At 49.6% G+C, this 24,848-nt stretch overlaps 1 protein-coding gene across 1 annotated transcript; it reads right to left on the bottom strand.

Moving 5' to 3' along the window:
• Nucleotides 1-384: 384 nt before the first annotated feature.
• TMEM51 (transmembrane protein 51) lies at nt 385-24,082 on the bottom strand. Its single transcript, XM_044452331.1, has 3 exons — nt 24,023-24,082; nt 3,314-3,775; nt 385-1,909 (listed from the first exon to the last, which is right to left on the bottom strand). Exons 2-3 carry the CDS (start codon nt 3,652-3,654, stop codon nt 1,492-1,494), a joined length of 759 nt encoding a protein of 252 aa, XP_044308266.1. The 5' UTR covers nt 3,655-3,775; nt 24,023-24,082; the 3' UTR covers nt 385-1,491.
• Nucleotides 24,083-24,848: the final 766 nt, after the last annotated feature.

Raw genomic sequence — 24,848 nt, 5'->3', positions numbered from 1 at the left:
ACTTTGAGCACCTCTTGTAACTGCAGAAGTCAAACATGACTTCCATTCATCTTTTGTGATCGGTATATATTATTACAATTGTAATACAGTTTTTTTCCTTTTTAAAAATGTTTATACATTTTTGGCAGCTTCTGCATTAAGGGAGCATAGCTTCCTATAGCATTTCTGAGATAATATGCGAGTTTAGTATAGTACTAGCTTCTGGAATTTTGCCTGGAATGGGCATGTTAGAGGTGGAACAATGAACCATAGAACAGCAGCATAAATTCCTATTATCTTCTGGAATCTGGTACCTCCCTTCTACAAGTACCCAGATCCCACTTGCCAGCAGTAATTTACCTTCTGAGAGATGCACAACTTTCAAAAGGACCTTTCTCACCTCTCTCAATAAAAAGGGAATGCTTTTATTCAAAACTTGACAGTACTCCTTGGTTATTCCAGTAATGGGACCTGCATCCCACAAATCTGTTTATTTTGTTTTTTTTTAAAAGGAGGTTTGTGTCATAGTATCCCAACTCTGGTTTTAAAACATTACATATTCCTGAAAACATCTTTCATGTTCATAGTATAGTAGCTGCAAAATTCAAGAGAATTGCACATTAGAAAACAAACAGTATCTGTCATTTGGAACCCCAAAGTATCTTTTTCTTGGCACTGTCCATCCTGCAATTGCATCTGTAGACCAAGAACTGGCTTAGCCAGTTGTTTGGCTTAGCCAGCATTCATGGGATTTTAAGAAGCATGCTTCCCTCATCCTCTGCAGTGGTTTATTTTTCTGTCTGAGGATTGCATAAGGCGACTGTGCATCTTCCACATACCCTAAAAGCCACATCTGGTGAAAAAGAAAGAAGCTCACAGTATCCCCACTCCCAGCAAACAGAAAACACACCAAAAAATGAAGACTTTACCTTGGGAAACATATTACCGATCTGGAGTACTTTAGGGAAAACGTTGCCAAAGAGGCATACAAAATGTGTCATAATTTAGAAAAAAATGTACATATAAGATTCATATTGCAAAGATGCTACCAAACACACCCTAGTGTTAATCTGAATTTCATTACACAGGTCTTGGCAGGTTTCACTGAAGCTTAGCTCTTACTGGGGCCAGCAAACTGTGTCCGGCCTCGTTACACGCAAAAGCTCCCAGAAGTGTGACAGCATTTCAAGAAATGCTGAAATGCTAGCCTTTCAAGAAGGCTAGAACCTTCCTTCCTACCTACCCTACTAGATTTCTACATGCAAGGATCTCATTTGTTGTTGTTATTTTAATGGGAAAGCATCCAACATAAGGCCCAAGAGGTTGTTTGAAGTGCTACAGTCTAGACACAGGTTTGCCCACCTCATTTAGAGCTAGGCCTTGGTCCCTTCTGGAAACGAGATTTGCCGACAAGAAGATGTCTGGTTATTCCTGGTTCCTTCTACAGCCTAGACATCATCCCAGAAATCAAGTATTTAATAGTGTTTTGCTGAAGCAGTCCATGGAGCTGCTTTAAGGCTCTAGCTGGTTGTCTGGAAGCTTTTTGGGTATCTCATCGTACTTCGGCGGAGGGGTGAGAGGCTCTATTGTTACGCGGCCTGAGCCATCTCCCTCAGGAAGATTTATCTGGATATTTTTTAGGTGGAGCTTCTCAGACTTTATTCTCCGGATTTTCAAGGGCTTGAGTCTTTTGCTCAGGCGGGAACTGTGCCTGCTTGGCTGGCGTTCCAGGTTGGGTCCTGCATCCGCAGCCATGGCGGGTCTGGTGGGTGTGTTTTCATCGAGGCCCGTGAGGGATTCGTACGAGGGAAGAGACATGCTGATCCTAGCGCTTCCTTCGGCCGCTCTCACTTGGGAGGAGTCTGCGTTCACAACCTCTTCATAACTGGGCACATAGTAGCGCGAGAGAGTCTCCTCGTCTTCTTCTTGACTGCAGAGGGAGAATTTCAACACCCTTATTGCTTTGCGTCATCTGCATGTCATGGCAGTGTACAATAACCAATGAGCGAACTACATGCAAAATACATGAAAAAACGAACTCAGAGCTACACTATGCATTACATTCGGATTTCGTTTCAGGTTCCTGTTATGAAACGGCTGCCAAATACCAGCTTTCCTACCGCAGCAAAGAGCAATTTGCGGTGTGAGGATGTATACCAGGATGGCAGTGCTCCCCTTCCACACTGTCTGACTGGGGCCCCCACAATGATTAAAAAACAAAAACAAAAAAGAAAGCCATAAGGCAATCACACTCTGGTTAATTTAGTTGGGTCCTGAGAATGGCAAACCTATCAGGAGGTCAGGTTATGGAAGTGTTCACACAACATTAAATCATGCTTTAGCCTCAAGTGCATGAGCGGAAAAGAGTCGATGCAGGGTTGCATGCCTTTCTCCTCCTCCCTTGCAGCGAGGAGGAGAAATAATAAGGATTTAGTTTCCCTTTGTATGAGCCCAGGAATTGTGCGTGTCAAGACAAGCCAGGCACTGGCTAAAGAAGAACAGAACCTGGTTCGTTATACCTCCTCCCCGAGATGGGAAAAACTGAGCGCAGCGCTTTGCCCGGTTTAGGGTTAGTGCTGAGGCGGCACCAAAACACGTCACCCCTCGCCCACAAGCCTCCGGAATAATAAGGACGTCTCCATGCAGTCTCAGAACGCACCTGGGCTGCAACTATTCATGGTAAAGATGACGCTAACCCACTTTTTAAAAAGAAAAGAATATATATTCTTTTTAAAAAGAGTATGCATTCAGGAAGAGGCTCTCGGCCTGTGTTTGCAAGACATGACAATCTACCACGGGTGACAAGCCATGGTGAGTTCTCATGCTGTGCAAGGCCTGACCTTTTCCCACCACATGGCTTGTTTGTGGGCAACAAGCCACACTACCAACCCATGGCTTCGTTTTGGGTGGTTCTTCTCATGATGGGTTGTCATGTCATCCAGACCCAGGTGACCGACCGCGTCAGGAGTATTCAAAACCAGCCAGTGAGATTCTGGTCAGACTTGCTTGGGCTGCTGCCAGGACCAGCAGTCCTGTGAGTGCCCAAGTGAAACGGAGAATGTGTGTGACGGGGTCTGTACCCCAAGCAGCCTTCATTTGAAGACAGACACAAGGAACAACAGAGGAAGAGGGAAATGTAAACAGGGAAATCGCTTGCTATCTTTGCTTAGTTACAAGATGGCTGCAATGGGGGTTCGGGGCAAGGGGATGGTCCAAAGCTTCCCTGAAAAGGGAACTGAGGAGATGAGAGAAATGGTTGCACCTTTGGATGACAAAGGATAATGGAGCTGGACCACGTGTGCATCCCTGAACGTCCACTGGACGTCCTCCTCACCTGTCTTCCTGCTGCCGATGCTCCACCGAGGGCTGCTGCCGTATCCTCAACATGTCCTCATCTTGCCTTTGCTTCCTCTTGTCCCGGACACTCAGGCAAATGGAGAAGAGCAAAAGCAGCACCCCAGCGCCAACCAACACGTACGCCACCGAGAAGGTCTTGCTCTTATGGAAACCTGTCCCGGGATCCGTCTTGCTACTGTTGCTGGGAGGGTGGGGCTTCCCCATCAGACCAAACCCTGGCACCAAGTTCCAGATGGCCATGATAATTCCGAGAACAAGCATCCCCAGCCCTATCGCTGTCAAGGCGTAGTGTGATCCGTTGGTCCTGGACTGGGCCATCCTGCAGCACGGCAAGCCCCGGCTCCAGCGGGCGCAGAATCAGCTCGGAGCACGTCCTTCGCGTGTAAGGGATACGGCCCGTGTTAAGGCTCCTTCCAGATCCTCGAGTGCAAAATGAGACCTGTGGAAAGAAAGGAAAAACACAGGGGAATTAAAATGATTTCATTTAGATATAAACAAGAGATGGAAATTTATTTATGTATTTTGGGCAGGCATCCCCTTAAAATCTAGTTGGGTCAGGATAATGTTATGGAAACAGGACCATAATTAGGAACCATTTGCCCTGCTCTTTGGGGTCTCTGTCAAGGAGTCAAGTCTCCCCCCATTTCGTAGTGCCCGTCCTTCTCTCCTTGGCCTCCCCCCACTATGTTTTGGCTCCCTTGGGTAAGGCTTTGTTTGCATATCTGCTCATGACTTAAATTATTTATTTATTGAAAACTTTTACATACTGTCCCATCACTGACGTCCTGGGACGGTTTACAACGATACCAATAAATAATTCAGGGAGAGGCAACATTTTCTGCCGGACCACGTCTCCTCAGTTTTTCCTCTTCCTCCCCACTCAGTACAGCAAATATTCTTGCCAGAGGGTCGAATGGGTCATCTACTGGGGGGGGGGGGGGTTGAATTTAGGCCAAAGAGGTGCAGGCTTTCCACTCCTCTTCATTAGAAACCTTACTTTACACGGTTCGTTTTTGGCTTGGACTGCTTCACTTTGTACAGCACCTCCGCAGACGGGCAGAGGTGCTAGGAAGCCCTCCAAGGTCGACCATGGGGCAGGAGGGCCTAGAAAGAGCACGAGTCCAGCTTGGAATTCTTCAAGCGCCACACAGGTTGCACAGACCATGCGTGTGACGCACAGAGCTCACCAGCGTTAATGCCAGCGATCCCACCCCAAGCCGCAAGAGCCTCGGACTGCGTAAGGCCGCCCCACCCCACCAATGCCACATGCACGGAAAGATGCCGTGGGATGCAGATCCCGCCGCGGCCAATCCAGCAGCCGAGTTTGGTTTCAGAGAGACCCTCTGGAGTTGCATCCCAGCAAGGAATGTGGTCAAAGGCCAGCACAAAAACGCCTGCGTAATTTAGCTCAAAAGCTCTTACAACTAGTGACTAAATTTTGAGAGAGGCACTGAATGGGGTGGGGAAAGCACCAAACTGCTAGTTGTCCAGGAGGGGTGAATAAAGGAGCCATGGACTCTTGGGGGGGTCACAGAAAAAGGGTGTCAACCTTTGTCTGAAAAGCCTGTTTCAGATTTTAAATTGCATGCTCCTTGGGGCAGGGAACTGTTCCTTTGCAGTGTCATGCTGAGAAAACACACATGCACCCCCTCTCCAAAAAGTCTATGATATATAAAATGCAAGAGGGGTCCCTGATCAAAAAATTATTCTAAAGTTTGACACAGAGGGGGGCAATAGACAAGGGAAGGGAGAAAGATTGTGTACAGGTAGAAAAAGGATTCCAGGTACAGGAATTCTGAGTGTGTTTCAGCAAGCAACACATATTAAAGGATCATGACAATGCCTTTGTACTAAAGAGGGACTCTGAGGAGGGATCTGAAGGTAGCCACGCTATGAAGGCCCTTCCCTGATCGCTTGAGTAGAACAACAGCAGGCTTGGCACTCAGTGGTAACTAATTACATTTCTGCTAATTAGCTAGCGAAGGTAAACACACTTTGTTTAAAGACCCAGGACCAGTTGCTCCTCCTGGAATAACTGGGATTAACACCACACAAAGGGTATCAAGGGGGAAGCGATCCAAGGCAGAAAGGCAGGGCCATTTCAGCAATTCATTCAGGTTGCATTTAAGTCTTGCTTCTGCAAAGAAACCCTCCTCGTGGGCAGACTCCAAGAGCCCCGATTTACAAGGGACCCTCCCTGCTTTGCACGGCTGCAACAACGCTGCCTCGTTGAAATGTGCTGGTGCAGGTCCACAAAGCGTTGGCCAGGCTTCCAAAACTGTGCCTTCCAGATGCACTGAGGCGCAGCTTCCATCAGCCCTGTGCTGACCGGGGATGATGGCAGTTGCAGCCCAACGCAAGAGAACACCAGGCCAGAGAAGGCTGCTCTAAAGTTAAGCCTCTCTGGAAAAGGGGCCTTTGGAAGGGAATGAATGCTCCCTGACCCCAGGACACTTCCACAGCAGTGGGCGTGCATAAACCCTGGTCTTTCTTTTGCTGCTTCCCCAGCTGCAGCTGCCAGGATGGAGTTTTGCTTTTCTCAGATCTCTTCCTTAGATGCACTTGCCTTCTTTGCTTTTAAAATTGATGGTGAGCCAGCGGGGGTGAGATTCCACATCAAGAAGTGGAACCCCACTGAGAGCACAAGGTGACCGCCTTCATACCACGAGTACCACGCCCCCCCGGCACAAAACGGTAACCGGAAACATGAGCAGAGCTCTTAACTCCAGAGACTAGACAGCAAATCACAAACACATATTATTTTAATTACATAGACACGCTGCTTACATTTCCCTTCTCTCCAATAGCCTATGCTGTCTGGGCAGGTCACAACAGATAAAACCCCAAAATACTATATAGTATCGAGGAATTAAGCATTTCTAAAGTCGTTAGACTTTTCTAGGTGGTGCCTATTTTATGGATCGAATACACAGGTGAACTTTAACCGTGTATGGTTTCCAGATAACTTAATATAAGTAATAAAGATTAAATACTGAGACCCCAAGGTAACAACCACAACAAAAACAGTGGAGGTACTGCATGCATGTTCTTATTTTTCACCTGTAACGTGTTGGAAGGGGAAAGCTCATTCACAAAAGACACTAAATTCAAGGGAATGTAAAAATGACTCAGTCCCAGCCTCACAGCGATCTCACACTCTGGGTGCTGTTCCTTATGTCAGGGATGAGCAGAAGGTAAATTACCAGATGTTCGGGATGCCAACTCCCAGCATTCCTCCCCATCAGCCACACTGGCAGGGGATTATGGGTGTAGGAGTATGTTTCTCAAACAACAGCATCAACATGGAAGAGGAAGATATCAGAATGCTTAGGGGAACCCCGAGGTTTGCAGAAGTGCTCCCCGTGCCCTGAAAATAAAACAAGGGAAACGAATGGCAAGGACAGAGCATGCTAAGTGAGCGATTCTGGTGGGGAGGGAGAGCGCAATGCCATCTCCAAGAAAAGGGCATGGCTGGCTGGCTGGCTGGCACCCCACACGAAAGTATTACACATAGCAATGGGAGTTTCTCACAGTTCCATCCACAGCGACTTCCAACTGCATGTGTGAATATGCTGTTGTGTCTAAGAAGGGTCCAAATATTCTGCTCTTCAGCTTTGAACTGGAATTGTAAAAATGCTATGTGGTTGTTTTTTTAAATACTTAATTTTTAAAAAGTATTTAGACTGACTTATGGCTTATATAGACAGAGGATTGTTCGTTTGTTTGTGTGAGCTGCCTTTGTATGACTGCATCTGAAAGAAAATGAAGTTGAGGATAAAATGATGAAGCTGAGGTTAAAATCAGGACAAGCAGGAGCCAAGACAAGCAGGGATTCCCATCAGGACGTCCAGAGCAAGAAGTACCGGACTGGTCCCGGGGTCTAATAATACACCAAGACATAATAATAGGCCAGAGACTTGCATCTCACACCCTGTCGCTCCATCTTCACTGGAGCAGCTCATCCACTTCGACTTCCATGCTCACCTGGCGGTGTAAAAGGAAGCACTGAAGCAAACGGGATCTCTGAACCTGAGCTTGCAGGGCGCCACAACATGGAGATGAGGCAAATGCCAACCCAGACTGCAACCCAGCCTTCCCCCAGCTGGTGGGCTGCAACACCAACTCTAGCCAGCATGACCAATGGTCAGGGATGTTGCTGGAAGCAGAAGGCGGCTCCTGGAAGCAAAGGTTCATTCAACACCAAAGCCTCGACCTCAGGAATCTGCCCCCTTCCTTTCCTTTTTTCCTCCTTTGTTTATCTCTGAAAACTTCTCCAAGATTCCAGATATTTTGTGACCTTTGAGTCGGCCCTAATGAAAGCAATGAACTGTTGTGGCTTTTAGCACTGTTCTCTTTGGGAATTATTTTGCAGAGCTCAGTAGTTGCAAAGGTTGCGAGAGATAACGCAATCCACTGCAAAGCAAGAAGGGGAAGGGAGTCGGGATTCTGGAAAGATACTGGGAGTGGGGGTCCAGATTTGGTCATGCTTAGAATGGGCCTGTTGAACTGAATGGGGCAGAAGTCAGCTCATGATTAAGGTCCCACTGATTTCAATAGGTGTACTCAAAGCAAGATTAAATCTGGATAATACCAACTATACTAAATTGGATGGTTTGTAGAATTCAAAACTTACATGTCCACAAAATAAATTCAGTTGGAAACCATCTACTCAGTTAATTATTTTGAAACATTCCATCATGCCTTTTAATTACATAAACAGTTTCACGGTGACCTGCAATGTTCATATAAGTGAAACATATTAAAATACATTGCACAAATATCCACTGTACAAAAATGGCACATGGAATGATAAAAATGTTCCATTTTTTTTGCATCGCTAAATGTCAAATGAGAAAAGCTGTCTCCTACTGCCTAAAATGTGTTTCTCCCAGTCTTCTGCTTGTGCAAGTAAGCCAAGGTGCTTTGTGAAATAATTACATATTCTCATTTACTCATGCTTTGATTTGACCATGTCTTCTTTAGTTGTCTCCCTTCTTCATTTTTTTAGACTGGATGCCTCAGAGACCTGCTGAACCTGTTTTCTTCCTTTTAAAGAGTCATGCTCAAATATTTATCGATTGTTCATCCTTATTACGTCTTAATCTGGGTGGCAGTTGGGAGGTAATTCCTCCGCCTGGATGCTACCACAGGGGAGAAAGAAGCAGCTTGTAGCTGAAACAGCTGCCTGCAGCTCTTTGAGTGCAGAGCTGTTTTCAGACTTAATAATTAGCAGTGCATTCCTTCAGAGAGATCATGTGCAAATGAGTCACCATGCTACAAAGTTCCCCTATGGGATGTTCTCCCAGTTGGACTTAGAAGAGAAACAGGGAGCAAATATTTTTAGATTGTCACTCCAGAGACCATCTGATCTAGGCTTCCCCAAGCCGGTGCGCTCCAGATGTGCTGGAGTACAATTTCCTTCCCTTCCACCCAGCAGAGCCAAGGGTGGCCGATAGCAGACTGAATGCAGCCTTTTCAGCCAGTAATCACAAGCCTTTCCAAACCCGTGACTCCCCACTCTAACCCTGCCGGGACTGTGTGCGTTCTTTGCCCTGTCCAGGGTGGGCCAAACAGGACCGACTGGGTCATGGAAGACCTTGCACAGTGGGCGAACTGAAAGAGCTCACCTTGCAAGCATTTATCGGCATTGGCGCTAACGGGAATTTGTGTCGTGTTGGGGACAGGTGGCAGGAATACTGCAATGTTGATGGAGGACTTTTGGAGCATCTAAGACACTAAACATGACCCGATCGGTACTGTCTGTCTACGTTTGGCTCACCCTGGATTTAGTATGGTAGCATGAAAGATGCTACATAGATCACACTGAAAATCCATAAAGCAAACTTTCCCAACTTGGGGGCCGCCAGATGTTGTTGACTGCAACTCTGCCTGCCTTCAGCAATGGTCAAGGATCTAAAAACTTTCTGAGGCCACCAGGTTGGGCAGGTGGTCCTACGTATGGCCAGAGTATGGTCGGAAGGCACGAGAGGCATCCAACATGCTGAAGCTAAGCAGGCCCAGTGCTGGCCTGAGCTTGGAGGGGAGACCACCCGGGAACTGCATGTCGCCACCTTGAAACCTACAATGGGAGAAAGGTGGGATATAAATAAATATGATAAACTGATTAATAGTTGTGAGTTCCAGTTCCAGCTCCAGCAAAACATGGCAACATTTTCTCTGGGGAATTCAAAGTAGATTGGCAAAGATTTCTGCCTGCCAGTTGCCTAAAGACCTCCACAACAAAATTCTTCCCTTCCCACCCAAAATACTACTGAAATGAGCAGAACTGCAAAGGGCAACCATGAGCAGATTTTTGTATCAAAGGATCTCCAGTTGGTCATGATCCTTATACATCCATTTCTGGCCTCAGGTTTCTTCACATGTAAGTGATCGAGAATTAAGAAATCATTTTCCAACACTGCACATTTGGGCTGAAAAGCTCGGCAATTACTGATCTCAATAGCCCATTGTCCTTGGATCTGGCAGCCAGATATGAAGAGTTCTGGGGGAAAAAAATTCTTGCAAATCAGAGGCCTGTGCCAGAAGTCTAGATATTCTGGCCTCAAAACATGCAGAATTTGAAAAGTCAGTACCCAGTGCTATGATAGATCATGGGACCCATGTCACGCTGACTTTTAAATAACCTCAGACAATCTGCCACTCAGCTGCCCCGCAAAGTTTTGCTAAGTCACAACCAGTCTTGCTACACTTCACTTCCTGCACGGTGAATGATTCAACCCACAGAGTTCAAGTCATTAAAGCAGCCAAGAGAATCTGGCCCTTCAGACCCATTACATTCATTAGTCAAGGCCTTGACCTGCAACGCTTCTCTCTCCTAACAAATGGCATTTGTGGAAACAAAAGCAAAAGCCAGGCTTGGCTTAGTCCTAGAAGGAAAAAGCCCTCCAGCTTCCAGCACTGCTGGCTGGGGTACAGTTAGCAGGTTTTTTTAAAATTTGAAACAGTCAAAAGATTGATTCCCACTTCCTAAATGAAAGGAGCTAAAAGCTTTTCCAGCCTCGCCTATACCCCATTAAACCTGCAGAGCTGGGGAAGTTTCATTTCCATGAAGCTAAACTCATCTCCCGGGCTCGCTTATCTTGGTCAGTCATCAAAGGTAGTAGAAGTCACCCTTTCCTCCTGTTTACGAAGCTGGGAGGGACTAGCTCCCTGGAAGCTGAGGACGGGGCGGTTCATGGGTTAAGCGCTCCGATTTCACAGCATTCATTCAGCCAAACCTCATCTCAACCTGCCATCCTGCATGTCTAATGACAAGGAGTTACAACTGATCTGGTTTATATTCCAGGCAGATGCATTGACGTCTGGCTCGCAGAACCAGCTTCAGCTACATTCATTCCTAATCATCCCTTTCTCTAGCGCGGAAGCTGAGACAAGCTGCCCACAAGACCAGCGCGAAAAGCAAGGCCGCTGAGAGGCAAGAGGGAACCCCAAAATAGTTGCTGCAAACCCCATGCTGAGACGGGGTGCGGGAGGCTGAAGCCCCAAAAGCTCACGAAGTGAAGGATGCAAGTGTGGAAGCGGATGCAACACACACAGAAGGGGAAAGGAAAGGAAAGGAAAGGAAAGGAAAGGAAAGGAAAGGAAAGGAAAGGGCAGCACGACGGAAAGGCGAGGGATGGGGTACGGGGAGAGAAGTGCCCACGCACAAAGCCAGGGACGGCAAATGCACGTGTGCGGTCCAGACACAAGCACTGCTCTTTGGTGGACTCCTCTTCAGGATGTGGCTCCAACGTTACAGAGCAACCTTCCTCAGATGCTGGCTGGGGCTGCTGGGAACTGCGATCCAGTGCATTTGGAAAGCACCACATTGGTCTAAGATCAAAAGATGAAACACAACCAGGATCCCATTTCAAGTCCCTGCTTAAAATGGTGGGGTGCTAAGAGCTCCCCGCTGCCCAGTGGTTCTTGCACCTCTTCCACAAGTGCACGGAGAATTCCTGAAGGATTTCACTTTGCCCGGCTGCGCACACACACGTGAAATCTATTTGCGGCAGGCTGAGTCCTTAGCCAGACAGTAAGGTGTAGTGGCTGGAGCAGCAGCTAGGTCTGCGGGAGATGCACATGCAGATCCTTGTTCGATCCCGATGCTTTAAGCCAGTCATGTTGTCTACCTCACAGGGATGCTGGGTGGATAAAATGGAGGGCAGGGGAGGAAAGATATACTATGCTGGACAAGTTGGAGGAAAGGCATGATACAAACAGTCTGGAAAAAGAAAAAGATCAACTGGTCTTCTTCCGGTTTGTCTCATTCCGAGAGGATTGCCGCAGATGAGTAGGAATGTACAAGGCATGTCGTGAGCAGAGCCGGCTGGAGCCAGGGGTCAGACTAGATGGCCCAGAAGACCCCTTCTGACTCACTCTGTTTCTACGTTTCAAAGGGTGGGAACACACAGACCTGGCCATTATTTTCCTCCAATGCAAAGAGCATACATTTTATTTATTCAATTTCTATCCACCTTTTAAAAAAGAACTCAGAGTGGCTTACATCATTCTCCTCCCCACAACAACGACCCTGCAAGGTAGGTTGCACTGAGAGTCTGTGACTGGCCCAGAGTCATGCAGCTGAGTCCCCTCACGCCTGAGCACAAGACTGCTTGAGCCCCAGACACGTGCTCCTAACCACGGCACCACACTGGCTCCTTGTGAACTTTCCCAGAGGAAATTCTGGTTGCGTTTCAGCTTTTGCAGACTGTCTTGCATGGCTGTCCTGTGCTTGGAAGGCTTTTTGGAACTCAGCTGCCATTGACACAGACTAGAGTGTTGCAACGGGTGGATTTATGCGATCCCCGCGATCCAACCAACACTTTTCAGGGGAGGGCCCCATAAATGCACCGGGACTGGCCACTTAGCCGTAACTTACTTTCAATGGGGCTTATGTCTGAGTAGCTACACCCAGGATCAGGCCCGTTCATCGGAACCGAGCCCTGTGTGATCACTGCAGCCCCGGGATCAGCACAGAAAACTCTGATCACCACAGGCCTTCCGATTCTGCCCCCAGGGCCGGCCCCCGCATGTCTACGCCAGAATGCATCCCACTGAGCTCAACGGACGTTACTCCTGTGTCAGCAGGTCCAAGTGCGTGGCTGCCAACCCGTTTTTATCTCCGCTGCCAATTTTGCATGACAGTCACACTTATCCATTTTGCCAAATGGTCTCTTTGCTCGGCACACGAGGCGCTCCCCCAGAATTACCTGCGCTGCAGGGAAGATGGTTCTGTTATAAAGAAATAAAGGCACAAAGTCATAAATGTCCTTCTTCATTGCTGTGAAAAGCTGCAGGCGCGGGGGGGGGGGGCATTCGGCTTCCCAAATCCCTTTTGGAGAAGCACAGGAAAATCCCAAAGCAGTGGTGGCCCAGGGAAAGGGGAAGGGTCTGGAGCAAGCGTGGAACCAAAGCATCAGCATATTCTATTTTAAAGTTCTTTGGAGAGGTGCTTCAACCTTTTAGGATGGAGAGAAAAACTCTGCAGAAAGGCCAGGAAGCTAAGTGACCGGTGGTCATGGGGAAAGGGAAAGAGGGCAGAGCACTGAGGGACGCCAAAGACTTGAATTCAGCGGGATTATCCCTTGAAAACAGACACCACTTTGCTGAAACTGCTGATCCGACCAACACCACAGCCTGGCAGCACAACTTGATGAAAAAAAGGACTTCTGAAATGGAACACTTTCTAGGAAAAATGGATTTTTGCACAACGTCTGCAGGCATGCGAGGTTTATTCAGGGTGCAAGGATCCGGAGAAAGGTAATAAGGAACACACCTGGCCTGGGCTTGTAGGGACAAGCTTCCCTTGCCAAGAAACCTCACCTTTAGTGATCTCATTGACTGCCACCTCACCGCCTATGGCATCCTGTGGGATTGTATGTATACACAGTTCAATCCTCTGGAGAGTTGGAAGATCCCCTTCCCCTTCAACCTGGAAGCTCCCAAGTTCAAATCCCGCCCATCTATACAGTTTGCTTTAAGTGACCAATCCAATCCCTTCTCTCAGCCTGAACTACCTTGCAGGGTTGATGTTTCCATAAACAGAGTGGGGATAGTCGTGTCTGCAGTCCTGAGTTTCTTGGACTGCAATTCCCATCAGCCTAAGCCAGCACAGCCAATGAAGGAAATTGCCCACCTCTGTCTTAAAGAAAGGACGGACAGAATTAACTCAACAAATTCCAAGCCGCTGAGCTTTATCCTGAACAACCTTCTGTTTACCAAAGAAGAGAACAAAACCCAGCAAAGCAAAGCAAAGCAAAGCAAACTACATAGAAACAGAGCGACTCAGAAGGGGTCTCCTGGGCCATCTAGTCTGACCCCTGGCTCCGGCCAGCTCCACTCACGACATGCCCACCATGTGCATGTCTAGCCTATCCCTGAACAACCATGACAAAAAACGGCACAGCAAATAAATAAATGAATAGAACTAAAAGCAGTCCAGAAGTGGAGACACAAAATATTAACAATAACAAGATGCACTTAGCACCCAGGAAACACCCCAAGAAATGGTACCAAAAGGTTTCTGGGAAAGATACGTTCCCATGAGGCACACGTAAGCCTACAGGCTCCCTCTCAAGGGAGTTTTGCAGGATTGGTACCACCACCCATGAGGCCCTGTGGTTGCTAGAGTCCCACTAGACTTCACTAGATTGTGAGGGTATCCATAGCAGGCTGTCTGATCTTGAACCAAGATGATAAGCCATTTTCACCACCACCACCGCTGCCGCCGCCACCTCTTTCACACACAGCCCTGGTGCTTTGAGAAGACCCACTGAAATCAACTGGCCCTAAATTAGTCATGTCTAGATTCAGCCCTAACTCTTTGAAATTTCTGTTTTGAAAATTAAGTCAGATTTGATTTACTAGCTTGGGTTTCTGAGATATGAGATCATGCATAAAAGGAACTCTTACAAGCATTTATCTCCATTTTATAATGGCTCCAAGTAACTCTTTCAAAACTGTTTTCAGCCATTAAGGCTTTTAAGCCACTCCGAGGAGAAGCAGAACTGAGCTGAGCTAATATGTAATTTAAATGTGCAAGGAGTAGGTGGATACAGGAACATTTTGACTTGATAAGCTGGTTAGCACAGATAACCATGGCTAAGTTAAGCATTATAGGATTTATTCTAAAGCTGGTGTGCAAACAAGGTTTCACACACAATCCGACTGAGCAGATTGGAGTTGGGCAGTCAAAGACTGACTTTAACAATGACAATTAGAAATACAGAAAAACAAGAAAACTGCAGGAGGAATTGAGAAAGAAAAGGGTTGCACAGTATATGGCAAGGCAAATAATAATTCACTGATTAAAAAAAGAAACGAAACACCAAATAGCGTAACCCTTCAGTACGCAGAGTTTTAAATAGATACTTTCATATCAACATAACTAGTGAATACATTTTGTCATTTCCAAAAGCTATGAAAATCAAGAATTTTAGTGTTACATGTTTTGGATAGATAGTGTATGTATTGTTAAAATCATTAGAATCTTATTGTAAATATCTATAGCTTGACTTATTATTCCTTGTCCTGCAGTCTGGCATCAGCAAGAAGAGATCTTGACCTTCCTCTCTGTGACAGCCTTTCAGGCACTTATAGAGGGATCTCATGTCCCCCCCAGTCTTCTCTTCTCAAGGCTGAACATGCCAAGTTCTCTCAGTCTCTCCTCACAGGGCAGTCTTTCCAAACCCTGCATCATTTTTGCTGTCCTCCTCTGGAACCTTTCCAATACTTCTTAAATTTTGGGGCCCAGATCTGGACACAGTATTCTAGCCGAGGTCTGACTTGAAAGAAGTATAAGGGGAACTAGTACTTCCCATGACTTGGAAGTGATGCTTCTATTAATGCATCCCAAAATAGCATTGCCCTTTTGCATCACATTGTTGGCTCATAATTAGACTGTTGCCCACAATAACCCCAAGGTCCTTCTCTTTTGCAGAACTGTTGAGCCAAATATTTCCCATCTTGTATCGATCCAAGTATTAATACGTCCGGCTCCACCAAATCTGTCATTATTTGTCTTCATATCTTTTCCCTACAATTCACACCACAAAAGGGCAGTGCAGGGTTTCCATTCCATTTCTTAGAAATGTTAGTCTTCTAGTAGCAGCAAAACCACCTCAAGCTCTGAATGTAACCTTTAAAATCACATTAAAAGTGCAATCTTATGAGTTGCGGAGGCGGGGGGGGGGGGGGGGGGGGGAGACGACGACAATTTGTCTAATTCCCTGCCTGGCTGGTTGAGGAATGCTTGGAATTGTAAGACATCGTTCAGTCTCAGAACAAATTTTAGAGCTCTTTCTTGAATTCATCTTCTTAATCCAATATTTAAATTCAGCTATTTTGGCAACTTGGAAATTCTGTATTTACACAGCATGGAGAAGACAGTAACTGCCAATTAAAATAATGCTTAAAAGCCTGGGAGTTTCTTTGGCAAAAACAAAAACTCCACCTCCAGCCAGGACTGTTTTGTATCCTACTTTACGTAAGACCGACCAATTCATGAAAAGGCCGTCCTATTTAAAGATTAAAAACCCCAAGCAAGGGATGCCCAGCGGCCCCGAAAGCCTTGACCCTCCACACCAACCGTTCCTGGACAGTGCACTGAGCAGGTAACGTCACCTGGCCGTAGTCGCCCTGCTGTTCCCAAACCAGCACCTGCAAATTCTACGCAGATGCACGTCAGTCTTCACCTGTTCCAAGGTGATGCGGTTCCTCCGGTCTGGCAGACCAGGCTGACATCATGGCTTGTGTATCGATCGTCGTACATTTATTGCATGGTTCGCTTGCGACGGAAGAGCAGCCTGGGCCCATTTTAAAATAAAACCAGGCAAGGAAAAGCAGGAATGCCTGCTGTGCTTTCCTCAGGTCTGTCTGTGTGTGTTGAAAGGGGAGAATCGCTTGGCTATGACAGGAGTTTGAGAACCGTTTCACAGTGAATTTGATTTTCTCCTTTCTGTTTCCTAGCAGAGGCTGAGAGGGGAGACTTCGCCATGGCTACTGCTCTGAAAGGGTACCATGTACCTCCAGGATCGGAGGCAGAATGCCTCTGCACGGCCCATGCTCCACGGGCAACACGGGTGGGATGGTGCTGGTGTGCTCATCTCTTGCTTTGGGGTTGCCTGTAGGGCATCTGGCTGGATGAACAGCACGGAAGCCTCACGGTGGATCCAGCATGGCTCTTTTTACATTCTCACAGCGTGGAAGTGGGTCAGGAAGTGGGCGCAGAGGCACAAATGATAAGCCAGGATGACAGCGGCCTTGTGACACGGACCCTCTCTCACTTCAGCTTGTGGTCCCACAGGTTACCTGGTAAGACCTCTGCTCCTCAGCTGCCTCCTTCTATTTAGCGGCTCACCTGACCATCGCAGGTGGAATGAAATTTCAACAGGTGTGTGAGGGGGCAGATCTTTCCGTCCATCGTCCACCTGTCTCTGCTTTCCCAGAAACAAAGTTGAGTTCCCTACAAGGATTCCACCAGGAATTCCTTCCAGGTGTTCTGAACTAACCAGATCCCTGTTCAGCTGAACTCAGGAAAACACGATTAGTCAACAATCTAGGATCACAAGTCATGGTTTGATCCTGGCTTGAGTCAACCGTAGCTTAAACTAACCAGTTTTTCTGAGTTCAGATACAGCAGGGAAAGCCCATGGGGGTCATTCCAGTGTCCTCCCTCGCGCACAGCCAGGGAATGGGGAACATGAGCCCGAGTTTCAGGAATGCTCAGCACTCATAAAGATTTAGCATGCATAGAATGCTCAACCGGGCCCGGGCAACTTCACTCCTACCAGATGTGTCGGGTTCGAACTCCCGTAAGACCCAGCCAGGCTGTATGTTCAAGGATTATGGGAACTGTAGTCCAAAACAACTGGGAAGGCCCCAGGTTGCCTAGACCTATGTCAAACCATAATTAAGCATCACGCCCTGAAGACGCTTTGGAGAATTGGATTGCACTTCTGCCCCTTGATCTCTCAGTCTCAAAAGACCATAACTATCCCATACAAGGCTCACCCCATTTGGCCTGGCAACCCATGCAGAGGAGCCACGGGTTGCCATCAGGTTGCAAAGAAAACATGCTCTGAGCTTATTCTCTCCATCCAGGGCAAGGGGGAAGAAATAACACTCTCCCTATGCTACATTTTAAAAAGCATGCTTTCATCTCCATTCCCCCCACTCTCCACAACTTCCTTTTTGTTTACAAGTTAGTCACTCCACAGTCTTGAAGCAACACTTTCCCAGCAGCCAAGGGCAAACAAAAAACACATCCAGAAGTTAACCGGTTAGTGGCTCCCAGTCAGAGGCAGAAACTGATTTTTCTACTCAGGATTGTTTGGTAGGGGGATAAAGTTGTTTGTTTTTTGGAGCAGGTGATCCTGACATGGATCTTGGTTATCAGTAACCACAGAACAAGCTGCTAGTCCCTGTTGTTCAACTGACTTGGCTTGGCTAACCAAAGGGGCAGTTGGATTATCAACACACCCTGCCTCAAGGGTAAAAGATGTGAGCCCAGAACTTCTTTGTTACCTGTGAAGGGCAAGTTTTGCCCTGGGCTTTCTGCGCAAGAGCAAGGAGGCAGTGCAGTCTTCAGACAGAGGCTTGTGCAAGAAGCAATTGTGGGCCCTCTTGCACATGGAGGGGCCTTAGCTCAGTGGAGAGCATTCCTTGCAGGAGGGGGGTCCTGGACGACGCAGGGGCTGCCCAGATGTTCTGGATGCAGCACATTCGGGAATCTGAGAAAATGATGTGGGTCATCACACCACATGCTTGATTAGTGGGCTGTTTTGGCATCCAGTGCGCCTTCAGCCGCACACCGTTCAGCAAAGACGTCTGTTTCATGTCTGCTGGGGAAAGTACTGCCTCGCTCATTAATTGGGAACTAATTTGGAACATCGCTGGCAGTGTGACATCGCTCATGCTTCTTTTAAACTTCTTTTGGCAAAGTTCAGTGGTGGCTTCTTTTGTGGAGGAGGTTATAACATGGATCATGTTTGCACTGGAACAGTCTTGAGCATTCACTGCTGTATGCACATTTTTAAATTACTTACCGGCTTCACGGAAATTAATAAGCGGTCAGCATAAATGGATTATTTTTTGTTGAAGTCTGTGTATTTGTTGGTAGAAAGTTGTTTGCGTTCCATACAAATCCACACACCCCCTTGTGGGTGCATGCCATAGTCAGGCTATACTAGCCTTCTCCAAGTCAGGGGCTGGATTGCAACTCCCATCATCCACAGCCAACATGCTCCCCATCCCACTTTTGCTTCTGTTTTGCCACTTGCTGTGTTGTCCAAATTCCAGACAAACTGAGGTCAATCTTAAACTATGCTTAGTGGAAACAAGCCAGCTTCAAACCATAGTTTATGAACCGGGCTTGTTTTCCACTAATCATGATTAGGATGAATCACTGTTTTGGATTCAGGCCACAAGATGAAGGCAAGCATTGTCCCATGCAGTGCTGGAGACCCCCACCGTCTCCCTGACCTGGGCAAATTTGCACAAGAGGAGGCTAAGACAGGTGGGCTGGTCAGGGTCTTTAGAATCCAAAAACTTCAGATCGCTTCTTGCCACAATCCTGGGTGCCCCAAACTGACGGGGATCTCAGCTGCGGGAGGGCATAACGAATGCACTGAGCAATTTTGTTCTGCTAATCTCAGCATACCCAGGGTGCTGAGCACTGGTATCACACGCGCACAGAGGCCTCAGGGAAGAGCACGAGCAAGAAGCAAGGGCGGTTGCACCCTCCCTCTTATGCGCCCCACGCCTGAGAACGGTCCTACATCCGTTCAACAGGGACAGCGGAAGCTGCCTTGAACCAAGCTGTTCCTCAGCCCCAACAGGGACCGGTGGCAACGGTTCTCCAGGACTGACGACACGACCCTTTGCAGTCCGACCTGGAGAAGACGACAGGTTGGTGCCAGGCAGGCCCCGGCAAGGAGGTCATTCCACCGCGAGGGGAGGGGGGGCTGCCACTGAGAAGGCCCTGCTCTTCGTTGCTTTCCTCCAAGCCTCCGTTGGCGGTGGCACTCAGAGGAAAGGGGTCAGATTCAGCTGAAAGGTTCTAGGTAGACTGAGGTCAGCATCAGGCACCTCTGGTCACGTAGGCCTTCAATATGAACTGGACTCAGACGCGCAGGCAGAATCGGTGCTGTGTGTCTGGACCTACTGGTCCTACTTATTAATCTGGCTGACACATTTTGCACAAGCTGCAGGTTTGGAACCATCTTCAAGGGCAGCCCCACACAGACTGCACTGCAGTAATCTAACCCAGAGACCCTCAGAGTCCTTCAGGGAGAGGGCTACCCCACACAGAACAGGCTGAAGACTCTCCAACCACGTTACATTAAGCGGAATATAAAAATTACTAATAATTAAACCATAATAATTGATCAATAGCCAACTCATTAATCACAAATTAATCATTTGAAAAGCAAGGAGACAAGCAGGTGTGTCCCCCATCTCCAGAAAAGCTCAGAATGAATTGCAAGGATGCTCACAAAGGGCACATATTCCGTCATCGTTAAGCATCAACCGGGCAAACGTTCAGGAAATAGCTCTCTCTGGTTATCATCCTTGCATGGGCATGACTACCTGCCTGCCTCCGAGGACTAACATTCCCAGATAAATAATGGAATAAATAAAATCCTACCTTTCTACCCAGAGGTACCCAAGTTTGCTCATGCAGATGCGCACCGAAAGTGCAAACAGATTTCAGGCGTAATGACCAAGGTGCCTTCCCCTTCAAAGGCCTTCCAAAACACCCAGAAGCAGAGATAGTGGAGCGAGACAAGTTTGTTGCTGTTGCTGGCTGGCTGATCTCCCGCCCAGCACTGGAACTCCATATTCCTTTGCTGAGGCGATCAGACACACCAGAAGCCCTTTTCAAAGTATTCCACTGCGTGAATTTTGCTCCCCTCCCCGCCCCTGAAATGTGGGCGAGGACAAATCCAACTGCCGGGAAGTGAGATCTGCAGCAAAAGGTTGCAGCACTGAGAACTTCCTGTCCAGGGTTTCCAACCACTCTCTCTTATTCCCCAGCTTGTTTTCCTTCTTCCCCTTCCGCAGTCTGTCAGCATCCCACGGCCACAAAGTCCCCATCTGCCTATTTTTGGGGTTCTCCTCCCGTCTGCACCCCTCAGGCTCTCCCCCTCCCAGGACTGGCGGACCCTCCTTAGTGCCTGGCTAGTGCCAATTGGCTACTAAAGCAAAGGGCTCGTTCTACTTGGTCGCTGGAAATAGAGCCACTGCAGCCACAGACACCTGACTTGCTTTTCTGAGTATATGTATAGCCTCCATCAAACCAGAACATACACCAGTCACGTGCTTTTGCTCTGCCTCTTAAACAAAGGCCATGCCTTTGCGAGGCCTGCCTTTGCAGCCAGCCGTAGGTGCCTCTAATGGACCTGGTTCTCACTGAGTTCATGAGCAGCAGGGTGAGATCCAGCTGCTGGACCGCCTCCGCTCCCCCCCCCCCCTTTCCACCAAAAGCCGCTAAACGAGCCAGGCCTCTTTCCAGCACTGGGTGCATTTGCATTAAGTTGCAACTGCAGCTCCTCACCCACAAGCCAGGAATCAGAAGGCGAGAACAAGTCCTAATTTCCGAATCCAGCTTGTTAGAAGAGCAGCAAGTCAGGATCCCAGTGGGAGAAATTATGTGCAAACTGGCTAATCTGCGCACCACCTTGTTAAAGCATCCAACCTCTGCTCCAAGTGAGGGCGCAGCTATTGCTCGCCAGTGATTTCAAAGTACTGCTTTCGGAGGTGCATCGATTAGCAGCAGAGAAGTGAGAGAATGAGAAGGAAGGATACAGGACTAGAAAGATTAGAAGGATGCGAAGGAGGCCAGCAAGGGTGCTGTAAATGGGCATATGCACACAGTTGAGCGTATTAATTTAGGATTTCATCTATCCTTATTTATCTTAATATTTATATACCACTCCATTTCCGCAGAGGCTAGGAATGGGGATTCCTATTCTAGCAAGAGTCAGTAGAGAGTCTTTTTCTCTCTCACTGCAGGAGTTCAATTAGCAAAGCCAGAAATCTGGCAGCAGCACAAATGCTTGTCTAATAGCGGACAGCTACCTTTGCTTCGCATACTATTAGCATACTATGCGGAGGCTGCATTCACATCAAAGGGCTTTACTCATTATGTTTATACCTTGCCCTTCCCACTCCCCCGAAACACACATGCTCATCCTTTCACAACAACCCTGTGGGGTAGGTTAGGTGTAGTGTTCTGAGCCCAAACAGAAACAAACCTGCACCAAGCGCAGGACTCAGCACTCTCTCTCCCCTTCCGCACATCTGAGGAAGAATCCATCAGGATTCCGTTTCCCAGGTTCCTTGCTTGTTGTTATATGCAGCCAAGGAATGGCGGTTTAGAAAAGCTGCTAGCTTGTTAAGGGAGCTAGCAAAACAGCTTAGGGTTTGCTGCTGGCTTGAAGAGGAATTGCTTTTAAACCACAATTCCCAGTTTGCATGTAAGGACAAGAGAAAAAGCAGCGGTAGTGACACCGGATGCCTGTTTATTCACCTCCTGCCTCGTTGGAAGGGGAGCCAGACTGGCGCTTTAAGTGGGGTCCTGGCATTCTGGCAAGGATAAAAAGGACAGGCCACATGGATTTGTTTCGGATGGGGTTGCAGTCCTCCGGAGGCCATCTCTGCCCCTGAGCAAAAGCGGCTTTCTACCAGCTTTGGCTGGAGACCTGACCATCCGGGCAGGAATAGCCTGGCTTCTGTTATCCACACGCTGGGAATCTCTGAGTATTGCAATGTGCTCTATGTGGGGCTACCCTTGAAGACTGTTCAGAAATTGCGGCTTGTGCAAAACGACTAATAACTGGGACCAGAAGCCTTGAACAGGTCAGCTTACCTTTATGCTGGTTTTAACCCATAATGCCCCACATGGCTTGGGAAAATACCTGGTGGAGCACCTCTCCTGAACACGGTATACCGTGCCAAGATGTGGGCTTGCCTCCAGTGCCACTCCAAGAGAGGCTCAGCTAGTAGCAACAAGAAGGGCTTTCTCGGGGGTGCCCCCCCCCCCCCCGTTCTGGCACAAGCTGCCCAGAGATCTCCAGCACAGACTCTACTGTCCTTTCGGTACCAGGTTAAGACTAGCAACTACGCCAGGGGAAACAGCACATGGAAAAGGGGGTCATGGCAGCTGTTTTAGCAGGACTCGTTTTATTAGCCTGTTGTGGTGTATTGCTGTCTCCACGTTTCCAAACTGCTGTGACGCGCCCCCCCCCCCCCCCGCTTTAGCTAGTGGGCAGAACAAACAGGAAACTAGTAACATTAAGTTTTTTTATGTTGTTTGAAATCCAGCTTTACAATCTCGCCAGTGAAATGTCTTGATTTTTTGCAGTTATTTATATATCATCATAGATTGTGTTGCATTTTATGAACTGCTCTCCACCACCCAGCCCGCTGCAGCCATGCGGCAGTGCAGAAAGAAATCCGATTCATAACAGCAATAGCCTTGCAGGAAACAGGCCAAACTAGTTCATAAACGGAGTCCCAGCCATTGCAACTTCCCTGGTGCCAAATATTTCGCAGGCTTCCTATCCGGCGTTGCTATCTGGCGGTTCTAAGCACTCCGGGCCTCGACGGTAACCCGGCCCTTCTGCAGGGCACTCTGCACAGGCCCAGAGTCCCCACGCGCGGCCGGCTCGGCCATTCTGCGGCCGCTCCCGCGCGCGCTCCCTTTCTCCTTCCGACGGAGGAAATGCAGAAAAGGGAAGCGGCCGCCAGAGGCAAAGTCCTACCAAACCAACCGGCGCTGGAGCGGCAGAAAGGAGGGAGAGGCCGCGTCCCCTCCCGGAAACGCAAACACTGCAGGCGGGTGGGAAGGGGGCAGAGGGATGAGAGAAAAGTGGCCCGGCCTCTCGAGCGCGCAAAGCCAGGCTGTCCCAACCCGGCGTCCCCCAAGGCGCTGACTACAACTCCCATCTTCCACAGGCAGCGGCGGTCTGGGGAAGACTGGGCCTGTCCGCGCGGGCTTGGGAGGCTGGGGCGAACTTCTGAGCAGGCACGCGCGAGGCTGCTGGGCGAGCCACCCTCCCCCGTGGATCGCCCGGGTGCGGATCGGGGCCAGCTGGCTCGGGGATCCCTCGCCGCAGAGGCCGGCCGGCCCTCTCCGTCTCGCCCCCTGTCCCGGAGAGCAGGATCGGGGGCATGAGCGGGAGAAAGCGAGCGCCAGAGAAAGGCGGCGCAAGTGGAGCACACCTGTCGCCTCGCCCCGGTCCCGCCGCCTCGCGGCTCCCTCGCCGCAAGTTCAGCGCCCAGACGGGCTACTGGAAGGGCCGGGAAAAGTCCGGCGCGCGGTAGGGTCGCCTTTCCCGGAACCCTCCTCGCACCCTACCCGTGGCGTGGCGCACATCAGGAAAGCCAGACACGCGAAAGGGCCGCGCGCGTCTTTGCGCGACCTCCCCAAGGGAAGCGCCAGGCCCGTCCCACCGGTTGCGCGCCCTTTCCGCCGAAGGAATGCGCCTGGGGCCGCATCCGGAGGGAGTGCTGGGGGGGGGGGGCGCGCTCGGCTGCTCCCCTGCAAGGCGCCCTCCGACGGCCTGGGGACTGGCAACGCCGCGTGCGGAGGCGGAACGGGGTCTCCCAGAGGTGGCGGCCCGGCCCCCGCCCAGCCAAATTCGGGACCCGGGCTGGGCGGGGGTCCGCGGCTGGCTCTCACCTTTGCGCTCGGCTGCTCTCCGGCGGCGCCCGCGCATCGTCCCGGCGGCGAGCGCGGCGCGCGCGGCGGCTCCTCTCCTCGGCGGCCAGCTGGCTTGGCGAGGGGGCGGCCGAGCGACGCCAGCGCCCGGCCCCCGCCCTGCCTCCTTTCGTACTTCCCTCCCACGCCGCCCAGCTGCCCCGGCGGGTCCTAGAGCCTCCGCAGGCCGAGAAGACACTCCGCGGCTGCCGGGAGAGCCTGAAAGGGGGTCCCCGTCTCCTCGCCGGCCCTCGGCAGAGACCTTCCCCCGTCCCGCTGCATTCCGCCCCTGCGTGCGCCCCCCTCGAGGCTCCAAGGAGCTCGGCCCAGGCGCAGCTGGCGCGCAGGAGCAGAGGCGGCAGCGGGTGCGCGCCTTGAAATCCAGCAGAGCCTCCCTCCTCTGGCGCAGCCTACCTCAACAGGAGGAGGGGGCCAGGAATAAGTGAGCGCCCCTTGCCCGCGGGTGCATTCTAGGAGCAGCGCCACGGGGCGTCCTGGGCGAGGAACCTCGGAAGCTGCCTTTCACCAGCTAGGCCCTTGGTCTGTCCGGCCTCATGTTGTCAGCACTGGCGGGCAGCAACGGCTCTCTGGCAGGAATTGCGCTTGCCTGGCCTGGCCTGGCCTGGCCTGGAGAAGCTCGGCACTGAACCTGCAGCCCTCCATGGGCCAAGCTGGGGCTCGGCTACCAAGCTACCCACCCACTCCATAAGGCCTGAGAGAGCAGGAGTTAGGCCCTAGGCTGGCTTAAAAAAAATCAGGACGTGGGGGGTGCTTTGAAGTCCAGGCGGGCCCTTGGTCTGTGTAGCCC

Source organism: Varanus komodoensis, unplaced genomic scaffold, assembly GCF_004798865.1.
Source record: "Varanus komodoensis strain SLA01 unplaced genomic scaffold, ASM479886v1 scaffold71, whole genome shotgun sequence".
NCBI classification, from domain to species: Eukaryota; Metazoa; Chordata; class Lepidosauria; order Squamata; family Varanidae; genus Varanus; species Varanus komodoensis.
Note: the sequence above shows the minus strand (reverse complement) of the source record. Positions and strands in the feature narration are given on the sequence as shown.